Raw genomic sequence first — 17,732 nt, 5'->3', positions numbered from 1 at the left:
GGATTGAACCTTGAAATAACCCCACAGGTGATTTCTGTCGTTCCAATGAGAAGTTACCTGTTGACACAGAGAAATCCCTGTTCTTTAGTCAGACTGGAACCAGTGAAGTACTTGGTGTTTTCTGCTGGTTCATGTTTTCTTGTTTTGCTTTTGGCAGAAGCTCTTTGTTGCTGATTGAAAGACCAAAAACTTTGATGTAAAAATTCCAGATTTATTAAGACAAAACCCACCTGACTTTAAAAGGTGTTTAATTCTCCGAAATCTCTGAGGTTGTGCTGGAATCAGGTTCCTCTGATCCTCTGAACACATGATGGGAACCAGCTTTCTGCTCCACAGAACAGTTACTGGACCTGGATCACTGGGACTGACTGGTTCTGGTTTCTCTCTCCAAAAGGCCAGAAGATGGAAGATCAGGACAGAGCAGAACCTCCAGGACCCATCAGTCCATCTGTGAGGAGTGACCGGTCCAAAGGTGATCCTCCAGACTTCAGTAATGAACCTGGACCATCAGACAGAAAGTAAGAAACCATTTTCTAACTGATTCATGTGAATCTATAGAGATAAAATCTAAATGATATTAACTGGTTGATCTCAGTGTTTTAATAAACAGTAACTTAATTTTCTTACTTCTTAATTTAAAGTTGGACATGAAGGATGTTGGTCAGTAAATCAGTAGAGTTTGAATGAAGGTCTGAATGAATTAATATGGATTAAAATGTTGCATGGAAACAAAAACAACCAAGCTTGTGAAGAGCAACAATTCAGATTGTCTGTAAACCCACTGAAGCAGTGAAACCCAGCATCTTCCAGACTGGGAACACTGGCATCAGTCATGATACCAAATATAATTCAATGAAGTACTTAAAACCAGAAATCATCAATGTTCTGAGGTTCTGTTCTGACCCAGTTTCTGGTCCCTTGTTTTTTGTGGACCTTCATGAACATCTTCAGCTCCAGCCTGTTGCTAGTGAAATATTTCAGTGATGAAGAAATGTCTTCACAGGAGCAGCTTTGGTGAGGAGGAGCATCCATCCTGCTGTGCTTTGGGTCAGAATGTTCTGATGGATCCGGTCTGTACCAGCTGCCCCCAGTGTGGGAAACGACCCAGAACAGGATCTGGACGGCTGACAGCCAATCAGAGCAGCTGTGCTCCAGGTGAGACTGAACTCCTCCAATCAGAGCTTCCTTCTATCGTCTCTGTGGAACCAGATCCACGTCTTTAGTTGAGATTCGGAAATTTAAGGTTTAAAAGTCTTTTTGTGGTCAGTTGTTTCAACTGAATCTGTGTTTTTCCAGCTGGTGTAACTGGAACTTATGTCCAGGTAACTGGACTTAATAAAGTCCTCATTTAATTTGAGCCTGTTCAAAAAATGGCCACAAGATAAATGTACAAATTTAACTTTTTATTTGTTCGTTTTTAAAATTATAAGTGAAGACTCTTACACTGAAGGGTCATGTTGCAGCATAACATGTCATCAGCTGTAAATAAAACAAACACTTCATAGAATCAATTTGATGATTTTTACAGATAATTTTATTTGTGTTTCAGCAAATTATGAGGTTAAGAGGAATGAAATAGCAGAGAGGATGGCTAAGGAGAGCAGCAATCGGGTTTTGGTTGATGTTAATGTTACGTTTAGCATAACAGAAATAAAGTGTATAATAAAACAATAAAAGAGAGGTGGCAAAAGTTATAGGTCAGCAAATTGCCCAGCTGCCAATATGGTTAATCTGACCTTGCTGAAAATGATTTTTGTTCTACTTTTATTGGTTATTACACCAGGCCTTTAATGTTCTGCTGGAAAATTGGAGTTTCTAATTTGGGAAATGACTAAAGGACAATTCCACGTAATTTCTCGCTACTTTGAGCATCTTTAATGTGATCTACTTCAAAAACTAATATATGTAGACTTCAATCATGGTGTAGATTATTCAGGCCAGAATATCTAAAACCAAGTTTGTAGTTTTTTTTCTTTCCCTAAATGAAGCTGCATTAAAGCTTTGATTTGTGAAGCTTCAATACAGGTTTGATTTCAACCCTTTTAATGTATCTGGACCACGGTCACCATGTCTCTCTATGAACAGGGAGGACATGGTGGATTTCACTAGGCAGAAAGAGATTTAAACTCTGTCACAGAGTTTTAAATCACTTTCTGCCCATTAGAAAGTGACTTTGAGTAACCTCAGAGGTCACTGAAGTCTCTGAAAAGCTCCCTGGTTCAAGGTGTGGTTGAGGTTCAGCTGGCAGATGAAGGTAAATGTAGAATATAGTAAGGAGTTATGTTACAGAGAAGCTTCTTCAGGAAGTGAATAGTTTGTGAGATCCAAATGGTTTTGGAGACAATCAGGCAGATGAATGTGAGGACAGCAGAGCTGCAGCAGACAACAGAGGAGTGGAGGAGAATCTGGGGACCAGCAAGGCATCCTTAGACCATGGAGGCACAGAAATCACAAGAGCTGAACTGGAGAAAGATACTAGAAACAATAACTACATGCTATAGTGAAGAGTTAAAAACTCAGAGAGATAACTAGTAACTTGTCCCCTGTCTGCCAGATCCTGGTTTTTACCTGGATTTATGGCCAAATTTTCACTAATCACAATCTATAGTTTAAAGTTTTCTGCTATTAGTGTAGAATAATGTAGCCCATATTTTAAGAGTGCAAGTATTTCAGCTTTTAAACTCAAGCCGATTGAAAATGCTCAACCAGTAGGTGGCCCTAATGGGTAAAGGCCCTTTACCCATTTCCTGACTTGGAAGCTCAATCTGAAGCCAACTTCAGCTCTGTAAAATCCAAACTGTTTCCTGAGTTTGATTCCATGAATGAGAAGTTAGATGGTGAACCACAACTCAGACCTCAATAAAACCTAAACTAACAGGAGCTGTTCCCTCTGCTGGACGTTGTTTCCATCAGAACTAGTTTGATTTGGCCATAATTTTGTGATAAAACAGCAGTGGCCTCAGAGGCCATCAAAGAGGACAATTTGATACATGGGTCTATGCAGTTGTTTATTAAGTTAATGTCTATTTTTGTGACTCTCATTCCAAGTATTTTGTGTAGTTTTGACTGCAAGTATCTCAGTAAACTTGAAATAAGATGAAAATATACAGATATTGTCTCAGGAAGATATAGAAGTTTGTTTAAAGTCCATATTTCTTGAATATTTTTCAATTTCCATATAGATTTTCTATATTTTAAACTTGTTTAGAGAAAGGTGTTTTCTGTTGCTTTTTTATGGTGTTAATATTTTTCAAACACTGAGAGCTGAAACAGATTTGAAAGATAAAACTTTACATCCCAATGAATCAACAACAGCAACTTTAACTTTAATAGAAAAAATACTTAAGTTGAGAAAATAGTTTTCTTTTAATACACAACTGTAAGTAAAATAAATATGAGGGATTTATAGCTGAAAAAAACTAAAAGAAAACAATCAAATGGTTTTATGTTTTTTATGTTGCTGAACTTTGTCAAGTGTTTATTTTGCTTTATTCTTTACCAAATAATAAACCAGCAGTCTAAATGTTTTCTCTGGTCTGTGGTTATTAATACATCCCAGCCTATCACTCCAAATCAGATTGGCCCAACAATTTCCAGTCTGTAATTGTTCTTTAAAGAATCCAATCCAGTCTCTGACTGAGAAAAGTCATTTTAAATGTGAACATTACTGATGTAATGAGTCATTTCTTTGGCAGATTAGAACTTTTTATCCAGATTTCTTTCATAAAGGCTGGAAAAAGCAGGAAGGAAACATTTTTCTGTTTCTATAAGGACAATGATAAGAAGAGTTGATGTTACTGAAAACTCCTGCATTCAATGACCCTGATGGTTTTGTTCCAACTTTATCACTGAATCATGTTTTTTACTACAGTTGTCTTCTGTGTTTCATTTTTACTTATTAAAACTGAATTGTAAATGTGTGGCAGTGAGCATGTGGATGAAACTGTTTAAAGCTGATAGGAGTTGACAAAAATATATTTTGGTGAAATGAAGCAGTTTGAGTCCAATTTACACTTTGCTGATCCAGAGAATGTGGATTTGGCTCCATCCTGTGGCCAGATATGATCACTGCACTATGGAGGCCTGGTGATTCTTTGGTCTATGGAGTTTTATATGGGCAAAAATTAAAGTTTTATTTGGTGTTATTCAAACAAAGAAGCTCAGATTCTTAGCAAACTTTGAAGAATTACTCAGACTGATGTGTTTCACTAGTGAGAGAAATTTAGATTGTCAAAGGTTTGTGTTTAAAACACAAACTTGTGAAAAAACAGAGTGAGGAAAATGAAAATATCTCCATACATAGAGTATGGAATATTCAGAACAATTCAAAGAAAGCATCCTGGAAAATCTTGCTCATTTGGATGAACATGTGAAATATATATATATATATATATATATATATATATATATTACTTGGCTATAAGAGCAGCCATGAGACCCAATACCCACCATGGAAAAGACGGTTAGAGGCTAAAATCAAGGTAACAAGGAGGGAAGTGAGCCAACTGTCAGAGCTCCACAAGGGTACAATGAAAAGACCAGTACCCAGAAAGTACAGGCAGATGCCCATACCTGAAGCACTCGAAACGGCCAAACAGAGGCTCCAAGCCTTGGCCAGCCGCCTAAAGAGATACACAAGGGAGAATGAATCCAGAAGGATTAACCGGCTCTTCTCCACTCAACCAGCTAAGGTGTACTCTCAATGGTGAGAGTACGACTGGCAGGCCAAATGAACCAGCTGCTACAAAGTGGGACTCACCCTGAATGGTTAACTGAAGGGCGGACAATCCTAATCCAGAAGGATCCATCAAAGGGTCCAGTCCCACCCAACTACCGACCAATAACCTGCCTCTCCACAACATGGAAGCTCATGTCAGGCATCATAGCGGCCAAGATAAGCAAACACATGGATAAACACATGAGCACGGCACAGAAAGGTATCGGTGTAAATAGCAGAGGAGCCAAACACGGTCCTCGTAGACCGCACACTTGCCCGAGACTGCAAAACCCGACACACCAACCTGTGCATGGCTTGGATTGATTACAAGAAAGCCTATGACTCAATGTTGCATACTTGGATCATTGAATGCTTAGAGATGTATAACATCAACAGGACTCTGAGAGCCTTCATTGCAAACTCGATGAGCCATGAGCCTTGAAGCCAACTGCAAACCACTTGCACAAGTGTCCATCAAATGTGGCATATACCAAGGAGATGCTCTGTCCCCGCTACTGTTCTGCATAGGCCTGAACCCCCTCAGCCAAATTAACAACAAGACTGGCTACGGATACCGACTCAAAAATGGGGCCAACATCAGTCACCTTCTCTACATGGATGACATCAAGCTGTATGCCAAGAGTGAGCGAGACATCGACTACAGCATCTACAGCACGGACATTGGGATGTCATTCGGACTAGAGAAGTGTGGTCGGCTGATCACAAAGAGGGGGAAGGTCATCCGCACAGAAGGGGTCTCACTCCCAGAAGGAACAATAGCAGACATAGAGGACAGTTACAAGTACCTAGGTATACCACAAGCAAATGGAAAGGAGCCACAGCTAAATACCTCCAACGAATAAGGCAAGTCCTGAGAAGCCAGCTCAATGGCAAGAACAAAATCCGTGCGATAAACAGCTATGCCCTGCCAGTAATCAGATACCCTGCTTGAATAGTTAGCTGGCCAAAGGAGGAGATAAAAGCCACGGATATTAAGACTAGAAAACTACTAACAATGCATGGAGGGTTCCATCCCAAATCCAGCGCCCTGAGACTGTACACGAGCCGCAAGGAAGGAGGCAGAGGACTTGTGAGTGTGAGAACCACAGTCCAGGATGAAACAACTAAGATCCATAAATACATCAGGGACAAAGCCTCAACAGACAATGTGCTCAGTGAATGTCTCAGACAACAGGGAACGGAGGTTGAGGTGCCAGAGATACCATCATGGGAGGACAAGCCCCTACATGAGGATGTACCACCAGCAAATAACCCAAGTGGCTGATATCAGTAAATCCTACCAATGGCTGGAAAAAGCTGGACTCAAGGACAGCACAGAGGCCCTCATCCTGGCCACCCAGGAACAGGACCTAAACACCAGAGCAATAGAGGCCCAGATATACCACACCAGACAAGACCCAAGGTGTAGGTTGTGCAAGGAGGCCCCTGAGACAGTCCAGCACATAACAGCAGGGTGCAAGATACTGGCAGGGAAAGCGTACATGGAACGACATAACCAAGTTGCAGGCATAGTGTACAGAAACATCTGTGCAGAACATGGACTGCACAGATGTGCAAGATCAAAGTGGGAAACACCCCCAAAGGTGGCGGAGAACGTCAGAGCTAAGATCCTGTGGGACTTCCAGATCCAGACCGACAAAATGGTAATGGCGAACCAACCAGACATTGTCGTAGTGGATAAACAACAGAGGAAAGCCGTTGTGGTAGATGTAGCAATACCAAGCGACTGCAACATCAGGAAAAAGGAGCACGAGAAACTAGAGAAATACCAGGGCCTCAGGGAGGAACTGGAGAGGGCCTGGAAGGTGAAGACCACAGTGGTGCCTGTGGTCATCGGGGCCCTCGGGGCAGTCACCCCCAAACTGGACCAATGGCTACAACAGATCCCAGGAACAACATCAGACATCTCAGTCCAGAAATGTGCAGTCCTTGGCACAGCCAAGATTCTGCGCAGGACCCTCAAGCTCCCAGGCCTCTGGTAGAGGACCCGAGCTCAGAGGATAAGAACCACCCGCGGGGGGTGAGAAGGGAATTTAAAAAAATTTTTTTTTTATATTGTCAGAAGTGACATACAAGGTAACATTAGTTAAACTCAGCTATGTTTTACTAACAATCACTGTGCAACTAAGGGTTTCTATGTTTCAATAGAAAGTGACATTAACGAGTTTGCCAGACTTTTAATGCTCCGTCTACACGTTCTCAAATTGCAAAATAACTGTTAGCTGAACACAAAAACCACCCTGCTCTTTGGTCAAAGCATCATGTGCTGCTAATCCTGCAGACACTTCACAGTCAGATAGGGACTGAGTTTCCAGTTCACTCAATGGGGCTGCATCCTGAAGGTTTTGGTGGTTGACAAAAGAAGATTATAGACTAGACTACAGATTACAGATGTTGTAGACTGACCAGGGCCGGCCCAAGCCTCCATGGGGCCCTAAGCAAACTTTGGTTTTGGGGCCCTTTGTTTCTGCTAACAATGTGGACTGGCTGCAATCAACAGTTAAAATATTAGATCATTCGCTCACCTGCTATAAACTTATTGCATCTCTGATGGTGCTGTTTGCTTTATATCCTATGCATGTATAATATAGGTTACATTTATCAGCCAGTCGATTTCTGGGGGCCAATTTCTTTAATTTTGGGGGATCGTGATCTTCTAATACTTACAAGTGAAGCTCATCTGATCTTATTTTCATCACCAAAGGTTTAAAAATCAGCCTCTGTCCTCTTCTGCTCTGCAGTGAGAGGTCTGACTGACAGACCGGCCCACAAGGTCATGTCTGAATGTTTACTGTTAACAATATTCACTCCACTGTTGCAAACTCACTGACTTTCTTCCTATATTTAGCTAAATTTCAGACAAAGAAAAATCTTATCGGTCAAAATTGGCAGGTCAGGTTTTTTTAAAGTTCGGTAATCTGCCAGAAAACAACAATTTCTACATACATTATCAAATATATTGTAAAAACAAATCACTTCTTTATGAAATTGTGTGTTTTTGTTATTGTGATGACATATTAATCGTTATAAAAAACAAAATCAACTCCACTGAGGGGGCCCCTTGGTGGCTCTGGGGCCCTAAGCAGCTGCTTAGTTTGCTTACGCCTTGGGCCGGCCCTGAGACTGACGTTGGAATAACTTTCATTGGGTTTTCTCTAATTATTGAATTATGTTTTATTCATAGAAGTTTATGAAGAAGAACCAAACTGGCCACTTTATTAGTCCAGTTACTTGTTAGAATATTGAAAATTGTTTTTATTTTGCTTGTTTTTCTTTCTTTCTTCAGATATTGTTGGTCAGTATCTGCCTGACCTTAAAGAGTTTCTGAAGATGAAGTTCCAGAGTCTCTCTGAAGCTGGAAATCAAACCGTTCTGAACCAGATCTACACAGAGCTCCACATCACAGAGGGGTTAACTAGAGAGGTCAACCAGGAACATGAGGTCAGACACATTGAAACAGCATCCAGGAAACAAGAAACAATCAGAAGAGAAGACATCTTTAAAGTCCCACCTGGAAGAGATGAACCAATCAGAACAGTGATGACCATGGGAGTGGCTGGCATTGGGAAAACACTGTTAACACAGAAGTTCACTCTGGACTGGGCTGAAGGCAAAACCAACCAGAACATTGATTTCATATTTCCATTCACTTTCAGAGAGCTGAATATGTTGAAAGAAGAAAAGTTCAGCTTATTAGGACTGATTCATAAATTATTTTCTAAAACCAAAGAAATCAGCAGCTTTAAAACGTTCCAGGTTCTGTTCATCTTTGATGGTCTGGATGAAAGTCGATTTACTCTGGATTTCAAGAACAATCCGATCCTGACTGATGTTACAGAGTCCAGCTCAGTGGATGTTCTGGTGACAAACCTCATCAGGAGGAAACTGCTTCCCTCTGCTCTCCTCTGGATAACCACACGACCTGCAGCAGCCAATCAGATTCCTGTTGAGTGTGTTGACATGGTAACAGAGGTCAGAGGGTTCACTGACCCCCAGAAGGAGGAGTACTTCAGGAAGAGATTCAGAGATGATGAAGAGAAGGCCAGCAGGATCATCTCCCACATCCAGAAATCAAAAAGTCTCCACATCATGTGTCACATCCCAGTTTTCTGCTGGATCACTGCTAAAGTTCTGGAGGATGTGATGAAGACCAGAGAGGGAGAAAAACTGCCAAAGACTCTGACTGAGATGTACATAGCATTCCTGGAGGTTAACTTCGCAATCAAGAAGGAAAAGTATGATGGAGGAAAAAAGACAAGATCAATCTGGAGTCCAGAGAACAAGAAGCTGATTGAGTCTCTAGGAAAACTGGCTTTTGAGCAGCTGCTGGAGGGAAACCTGATCTTCTATGACGAAGAGCTCAAAAAGTGCGGCATCAACATCAAAGATGCTGCGTTGTTCTCAGGAGTGTTCACTGAAATGTTTAAAAGAGAGAGAGGGACGTGCGACATCTCCGTCTACTCCTTTGTTCATCTGAGCATCCAGGAGTTTCTGGCTGCAGTCTACATGCTCCACTGTTTCACCAGCAGGAAGTCAGAGGTGATCAAGACGTTTCTGGGAGAAAAATACAGAGAAACATCTCTAGATGAGTTCATGAAGGAAGTCATGGAGAAATCCCTCAGCAGTAAAAATGGCCACCTGGACCTGTTTGTCCGCTTCCTTCATGGTCTCACTGTGGAGTCCAACCAGAGACTCTTAGAAGATCTGCTGGGTCAGACAGAGAACAGTCCAGAAACCATCCAGAGAATCATCACCAACCTGAAGGAGATGAACACTGATAGAATCTCTACTGACAGAAGCATCAACATCTTCTACTGTCTGGTGGAGATGAACGACGTCTCATTTTATCAGGAGATCCAACGGCTGCTGGATTCAGGGAAGAAGCTCTCAGAGACTGACTGTTCAGCTCTGGCCTTCATGCTGCAGATGTCAGAGGTTCTGGATGAGTTGGACCTGGAGAAGTACAACACATCACCAGATGGACGACGGAGACTGGTTCCAGCTGTGAGGAACTGCAGAAAGGCTCGGTGAGTCCAGATGTTTTCATTGTGTGAATGCTGATTCAGCTCTATTGTCCTCCTGTTTCTTCTTCTTCTTCAAGTTGCTTCTGGATGTTTTTGGTCTTTAACTTCTTCCTTCATCCTCTGGACTATTTCAGCCATTCAACCATCTAAACATTCAGCTCATCCAGGACAGCTGCAGCTTCTGGTTTTAGACATTTTGATCATTTTAAAAATATTTATCTTTTTATCAGTTTTCATGTTTAAATGAATAGAAAACCCTGAACTCTAGAAAAAAATGTATTTTGTCTGAAAGATCCAATCAGCCAGAGAGACTTTTACACTTTAAACTCCTCTTCACTCATTGAGCCGCTACTCCTTTTAGGATTTTGTCTTTTTTTTAAATTATAAAATCACTGTTTAGGTTTGATGGACACTTTAAAATAACCCCAATAATTGCTGCTGTTGTCATGGAAACCAGTTAGAAACTTAGTGAACCAACTTTTCCTCCTCCCACTAGTTTCCTCTGAGTTTGTAAATCAGAGCAAAATGTGGTGATTGTTGTCTGGCTCCAAAAAAAGTCCTAGTTTCTGTCAGATCCTCCCAAAGCTCTGAGAACTCTGCTTCCAGAGCTGGAACCATTTTCCTCATCAACTCTTCATCTGCAGCTTTTGTTGAAGCTGTTAGCCATGAAGACCTGGAGAGACATGAGCTTCAACTCTTTAGACATCCCAGCCTCTTCTAGTTACTGGAGAACTTTCACTGCTTCACCATGAAAAATGCTGCTGGACCCAAACGCTCTGTTTTGGTCTTCAGCTCTTTAAGAGTTTAGCAACAATTTCTTCTAACATCCAAACCTTTGTTCCTCTGAGCCACACGGTCTAGTCCAAGTCCGAGCTGTGAGCAGTTCCTCCTCCTCTCCATCATCTCCAGTAGTTTCCTTCATCAGCTCAGTCAGCCTCTTCATCAGCTGCTTCAGCTCCTTTGAGGCTCTGATGCTGCAGCTCCATCAGATGCTGCAGAGAAAACTGAACTTTCCTTCACAGATGATAGAAGATCTTCAACATCTGACTGGAGCTGAAGGTCTGAGGACATGAAGCCTGGACCAGAACCAGAACCAGAACCTGGACTTTAACCAGGAACTGCACAGATTCTCTGTGGGGTCAAACTCAGTAAATTGAAGATCAGATATTGATCAGATGATGACATCACTGTTATCATATTTTAGTCTGTTTATGATCCAGATTGATTTCATTAGAACTGAATTTATTTCTTCTCTAATCACAGACTTGGTGGCTGTTGGCTCCGAAAGGCTGAATGTGAAGTTTTGGCCTCGGCTCTGAAGTCCAACCCAGATCTGACTGAACTGGAAATAAATCAGATCCTCATAAATGAAGGTAGAGACTCTGATCTGAAGCCTCTGGTTGAGATCCTGGAGAGTTCAGTCAGTAAAGTGAAGAATCTGAGGTTTGTTTTCTTTATTTATACAATAAAATCATTCATTTATACTTTAAACATTAGTTTAATTAATGCTTTTATTCTAATATATTTTCTTTTAAAACAACCTGTTTAAATGTCAGAATAAAATCTCTAAAACTTTTTACCTTATATGTTATATTTTTCTTATTTCAGACTTTGAGATTATTGAACTTTGTTTTTCAGTTTTTTACTTTAAAATGTTTTTTACTGATGAACAAAATGAGTAAAATAATTCAAATGATGTAAATTAATGATGGAGATGTTTCAGTTTGGTTTGGTAAAGATTCAGATTGTTTTATTTCTCATTTCTGATTCTCATCTTTACATCCAGAATGAAATGTTGTTCCTCCAGAGTCGAGCCACAAACACTGACAAGTTCAAATCATCATTAATGACCAAATCTAAGAAATGACTGATTGTAGAAAAGCAAATCTAGATGAAATGAATGAAAGTGAGGTTTGCAGCAGCAGCAGGTTCCTCAGCTTTGTCCTGAAGCTGTGGTTCTGTTGGGCCGGGTCAGAGAGGAACCGTCCTCTTCAGTCTGACAGCTGTCAGTCGGTTGGAGCCTCGTCTCTGTGATGATGCTTCATCAGGTCACGTCTCCTTAGGAAATAATGGCCTCCATTGGCTTTCAGCAGCTTTAATAAGAACCCAAGGCCATTAATGAACAAACTGAGTGGTTCTGATCCAGTTACCAAGTCGGGTCTCCAGCTGATGATCAGGAACCAGCAGAAATAGCTCAACTCATCCAGGCTGATAGAAAACTTTGAGTTTCTTTATTGATCAAATGTTCTGGTTCTGCTGGTTTGGACTCTTTAAACCAGTTTGACTGGATCAGATGTTAGAATCAGTTCATCATGTTTCTTTTACATTCAGGGAAATTAATTTTCTACATTTTTATTACTTATTTGTTCATATTTCAGTTTTAACCTGCATCCTGTTGGCTTCAGCTCACATCTTTTATTCTTTATTCAGATTGGAGAAATGCAGTTTATCAGAGACCAGCTGGACTTCTCTGTTCTCAGCTCTGAAGTCCAACCCGACCCATCTGACAGAACTGATCCTGATCGAAACCAACCTGGAAGATTCTGGAGTGAAGGAGCTCTGTGGTTTTCTACAGACTGAAGGCTGCAGACTGGAGATATTGAGGTATTTTAATTATATAATTATTGATATTTCTGTGAATAATTATATTTATTATAATTATATAATTGATCATAAATCAAACTAATTTCTTCTGTTCTAATAAATATTTTCTGAGTTTGTTCCTGGACTTGGATCCAGAGTTTAATTTAGTCCCTCTGTGTAACTGAGTTGGACCTGCTGATCTGAGGTCAGAACAGGACAGCATTCGGACCCCCAGTGTGTAGAAATCCCCCTCATGTGAAGCAGGTCAAAGGTCATTCAACCCAGTCTAGAAAAGTGAATTCCTGGAATCTGACAGGAACAAATCAATAATCAATGATTGATGCTTCAACACTTTGATCAGAACCTGGAATGATTTTACTGACTAAAATCCTCCAACACAACATGACCCAGTACCAGGTTCTGGTTCTGGTTCTGGTTCTGAAGTCAGCAGGTCTTTATTGAAGCAGCAGCTTGTTGGCATTAATATTGATGAGAATCTTTAACTGGTTCTGTTGGACTGGTTAACCTGCATCCTGTTGGCTTCAGCTCACATCTTTTATTCTTTATTCAGATTGTTTGGCTGCAGTTTATCAAAGATCAGCTGTGATTATTTGGCCTCAACTCTGAAGTCCAACCCGACCCGTCTGACAGAACTGGACCTGGGAAGAAATGAGCTGGAAGATTCTGTAGTGAAGGAGCTCTGTGGTTTTCTACAGACTGAAGGCTGCAGACTGGAGAAATTGATGTATGTAATTATATAATTATCAATATTTCTGTGAATAATTATATATAATTGATCATAAATCAAATTAATTTCTTCTGTTCTAATAAATATTTTCTGAGTTTGTTCCTGGACTTGGATCCAGAGTTTAATTTAGTCCCTCTGTGTAACTGAGTTGGACCTGCTGATCTGAGGTCAGAACAGGACAGCATTCGGACCCCCAGTGTGTAGAAATCCCCCTCATGTGAAGCAGGTCAAAGGTCATTCAACCCAGTCTAGAAAAGTGAATTCCTGGAATCTGACAGGAACAAATCAATAATCAATGATTGATGCTTCAACACTTTGATCAGAACCTGGAATGATTTTACTGACTAAAATCCTCCAACACAACATGACCCAGTACCAGGTTCTGGTTCTGGTTCTGGTTCTGAAGTCAGCAGGTCTTTATTGAAGCAGCAGCTTGTTGGCATTAATATTGATGAGAATCTTTAACTGGTTCTGTTGGACTGGTTAACCTGCATCCTGTTGGCTTCAGCTCACATCTTTTATTCTTTATTCAGATTGTATGGCTGCAGTTTGTCAAAGATCAGCTGTGATTATTTGGCCTCAACTCTGAAGTCCAACCCGACCCGTCTGACAGAACTGAACCTGAGAGGAAACAACCTGAAGGATTCAGATGTTCAGCAGCTGAAGAATCTTGTAAAGACTTTAGAGTAAGTAAATGTTTGTAGTGAGTCCATCCCTTGTCAGCATATTGAACTAAACCCAGTTAGCATCAAAGCAAAGATCCAGTGTTCCCAGTAAAGCTGCAGCTTCTCAGTGGGAGGAGAATGGTTCAGGCTTCCTGATTGGACACAGAGACAGCAATCAGCCAATCAGAGGAGCAGCAGCTTGCTGTGTTTCTGTGTTTGTGTTGGTGTGAAGATGAGTGTTGTTGCTGTGTCCATGTCTCCAGGAAGTCCAGCTGGACTCCAGCGTCCAGCCGTCCAACATGTCTAGAGACAGTGGTCCTCATCCATCAAACTGTGGCAGCAGCAGATCTGATCTCAGATCTGTTTGTTCTCTCAGTTCAACAGGAAACAACTGATCAGGTTCATCTTGGTCACAGCTCTGAGATCAGTCTGACTGCAGCCTGGAAACCATCTAGTGCAGGGATGGCCAACCCGCGGCTCGGAAGCCGCATGCGGCTCCTTGACCGGTTCCATGCGGCTCTTACGTTCATATAGTCGCATTCTGCCAGACGTGCAATAATGACGAAAAGTAGTCCAATGAACTGTCAATTATTGGCAACAGCAGCACGCCATTACTGTTGGCCGTAACCACGCAAAAACAACACAAACAAAAAACAGTCTTTGTTTCTCTTGCAGCCTTACTCTTTCCAGTCGTTCGCCATCTGCTCTCACACAAACCTCCGCTCACCCCTCACTCTCACTCCCCCGCCCCCTCGCTCTCTCATCCATCCTGATGCATTCGCGGACAATGGGAAATCATACACTCTAATTTTAATCTCTAAACAGCGTAACATCCAGTAACATTTAGCACATACTGTAGGGTCGCTATAATATCCAAGTTTCGCTTCGCTTGAGTGCAATACGGTATTTTCGTCAAATGCGCATGTGCGCAGTTTTTCAGTAAGAGTAAAATCATTTGAGTAAACCTTTCGCGCTCAAAATGGCAGGGAAAAAATGCACAGGAAAACGAAAATATGAAGATGAACACAGGACGTTTTTGACAGAGTGGGAGAATTTATATTTTTTTGTTGAACGTAGTGGAAAGCCATTCTGCCTTATATGTTAGGTGTCCTTGTCGCATTTTAAGGCTTCAAACCTTCAGCGCCACTTCAGCTCACTCCATGCTAACATCGACCAGGAATTTCCAAAAGGGACTGAACTTCGCAAACACAAGTTGGTTACCTTGAAAAGTCAGACAGAAAAGCAGGCAAAGTTTTTCCAAAAATTTACAAAGCACTCAGAGACTGTAACGCTTGCATCATATCAACTGGCTTGGAACACTGCACGGGCCAAAAAGCCATACAATGAAGGTGAGTTCTTTAAAAAATGCCTCTGTGACGTTGTTGAAATCTTGTCTCCTGAAAACGATAAACTAAAACGAATGGTATCAGAGGTCCAACTGTCCCGCCACACTGTTGAGCACAGAATATCAGACATTAACATGGCTATTCAGTCACAGTTGCACTCTGATCTTCAAGCTTGTGAGTATTGTAGTGTTGCATTGGATGAGAGTTGTGACATACAAGACAAGGCTCAGTTGGCAATATTTGTACGGTCTGTGTCAAATGATTGTTTGATCAAAGAGGAACTCCTTGATATCATGCCATTAGAAGACAGAACCCGTGGCATAGATGTGAAAGATTCAATGATAGATGCATTTGTGAAAGCAAATCTGCCCATAGCGAAACTAACTGCAATAGCCACAGATGGGGCACCAGCCATGATCGGATCTGTGAATGGGCTTGTGGGGCTGTGCAAAGCTGACCAAACATTTCCAAAGTGTTGGAATTTCCACTGCATCATACACAGGGAGCAACTTGTGTCTAAATCATTGAATTTAGACAGTGTCATGAAGCCTGTGATGGAAATCGTCAACTACATCCGCACACATGCGCTTCACCACCGACAATTCAAGAATCTCATCGCTGAGCTGGAACAAGGGCTTCCAGGTGACCTGCCGCTACACTGCACCTTAAGGTGGCTGTCAAAAGGCCAGGTATTCTCTCGCTTCTTCCAGCTTTTGGATGCTGTGAAAGTGTTCATGGAAGAGAAGAACAAGGTCTATCCTGAGCTCTCAGACCTCAAGTGGGTTATGGATCTGGCCTTTTTGGTTGACATGCTGTGTCACTTGGACAAACTGAACCTGACCTTGCAGGGTAAATTAAAAATGCTGCCTGACCTGGTGCAAAGTGTGTTTGCATTTGTCAACAAACTGAATTTGTTCAAGGCGCACATTCAAAAGGGAAATTTAACACATTTTCCCACTCTACTAAAAGCCAGCGGGCAGGTCACCAGCGCCACCCTGAACAAGCAAAGAGCCAGATATGCAACACTGGTTGAAAACCTGCACGAAAGCTTTGTGGCCCGGTTCCGTGATCTACAACTGAAAAGGCCACAGATTACATTCCTTGTCAACCCATTTAATGCTGAGACAGACTGTTTGAAAGCCCCGCTAGTCATAGATGAGTGTGCGGCTCAGTTGGAGATAATTGATCTTCGTGAGGAGGACCAACTGAAACCTGCTTTAAAGGAAGGGACCATTGAGTTCTGGAAACATGTGCCAATGGAAAAATATCCCAATGTCAAACGAGCTGCACTTAAGATACTGTCAATGTTTGGGTCAACATATGTCTGCGAGTCTGTGTTTTCTACCCTGAGACATGTGAAATCGAAGCATCGGTCTGTTCTGACCGACATCCATGTCAAAGAATTGCTTCGAGTGACAACAACGGAGTACAAGCCAGATCTGAACAGGATTGTTCAAGACAAGGAATGCCAGAAGTCCCATTAAATAACACATGTAATGCACATAATAAAAGGAAAAATGTATTGTAAATTGTTCTATTATTGTTTGTTTATTTGGTTAAACAGAGTTTGTTTGCATGAGAAAGTGCACAGTGTTCATTGTTGAAAATGTCTGACCTGTGGTCTTTGTAGTGTTAAAATAGTGTGTGAAATTTACAATAAATCTGGCTGAGCAAAAGTATGAGTATGAGGAAGGGGTGGGTTGATGTTCATGTGTTCCCATGCATATGATGTGGCTCTTTGCGGTAACTTGGTAAAAAATGTGGCTCTTGGTCTTTGTCTGGTTGGCCACCCCTGATCTAGTGGATGTGCTGCGTCACTGACTGCTGCTGGAGAGAGGCTGGAAACACTCACTGATCTGCTCTCTCCTTCCTTCTTCTCTCTGCAGGTTCTGATCTCTGTGAAGTAGAAAATGGTCTCAGTGTCCTGCTGATCCTCAGAGGTTGAAGCTGCAGCAGTTTGAGTCAAAAGAGACTCTGACTGGATCATGATGATGACCTCTGACCTCCAAGGTTTTCCTCTCGTTTATTTTCTCGTGTCTGTCATTTAGTGTCTGATATTGTTTGTCTCTTCGGATCAATAAAGATTAAATTCAAACTGGGCTCCATTTAGAGGCTTCATGGAGTTTTGATCTGAACTGGATTCAACTGGAAAGTTGATCTTTTTTCTCTCTGATTCATTTTCATCCTGGAACCAGAAATGGTCTGAGAATGGAAACATGGGAATCATTTTCAGTTCAGCTTTGAAGCCATGAAAGACACTTCAAAACCTCTTTCTCTGCTGCTTCTTCCTTCTGCTGACATGAAAAATGTTTCCTCAAAGCTCCACAGATAAAAAGATGCTTTACTGGAAACTGCAGAGAAACTTCAGCTTCCATCACAGAAACCAGTTTAACCAGTTTAGAACTGGATGTCCTACAGAAACTCTGATCTTAGAGCAGTTTTCAGGAACATGTGGAACCTGGAAAAAAAAAGATTTTATATATTTTATGTTCATTGTAAAAGCTAAATCTTGAAGTTTTACGTCATCATTGATTCTCAGCTTTAATTTCTCTCAGTTTGTTTTGGTTTTTACTTTTTTAACTCCATATTTCATGTTTTGAGTTTTCTAGAGAACTTCAGGCTCTTTAC

At 41.4% G+C, this 17,732-nt stretch overlaps 1 protein-coding gene and 1 long non-coding RNA gene across 3 annotated transcripts; both read left to right on the top strand.

Annotated features, from left to right (window-relative positions):
* Positions 1-8,497: 8,497 nt before the first annotated feature.
* On the top strand, positions 8,498-9,757 carry LOC116715935 (NLR family CARD domain-containing protein 3-like; the record flags this gene model as incomplete). The annotated part of the gene is made up of 1 exon (XM_032556706.1): positions 8,498-9,757. A coding segment is annotated over one exon (1,260 nt), but the record flags the coding sequence as incomplete, so codon positions are not given.
* Positions 9,758-11,060: 1,303 nt separating this feature from the next.
* LOC116715961 (uncharacterized) lies at positions 11,061-17,057 on the top strand. Of its 2 annotated transcripts, XR_004338296.1 has the most exons (4): positions 11,061-11,205; positions 12,193-12,366; positions 13,627-13,779; positions 16,991-17,057. It is a non-coding gene; the product is annotated as an uncharacterized LOC116715961 (long non-coding RNA). The 2 variants fall into 2 exon arrangements; XR_004338297.1 differs by lacking the exons at positions 11,061-11,205; positions 12,193-12,366 and adding an exon at positions 12,927-13,090.
* Positions 17,058-17,732: the final 675 nt, after the last annotated feature.

The sequence above is a fragment of the Xiphophorus hellerii genome, chromosome 24 (assembly GCF_003331165.1).
Source record: "Xiphophorus hellerii strain 12219 chromosome 24, Xiphophorus_hellerii-4.1, whole genome shotgun sequence".
Classification (NCBI taxonomy): Eukaryota; Metazoa; Chordata; class Actinopteri; order Cyprinodontiformes; family Poeciliidae; genus Xiphophorus; species Xiphophorus hellerii.
Note: the sequence above shows the minus strand (reverse complement) of the source record. Positions and strands in the feature narration are given on the sequence as shown.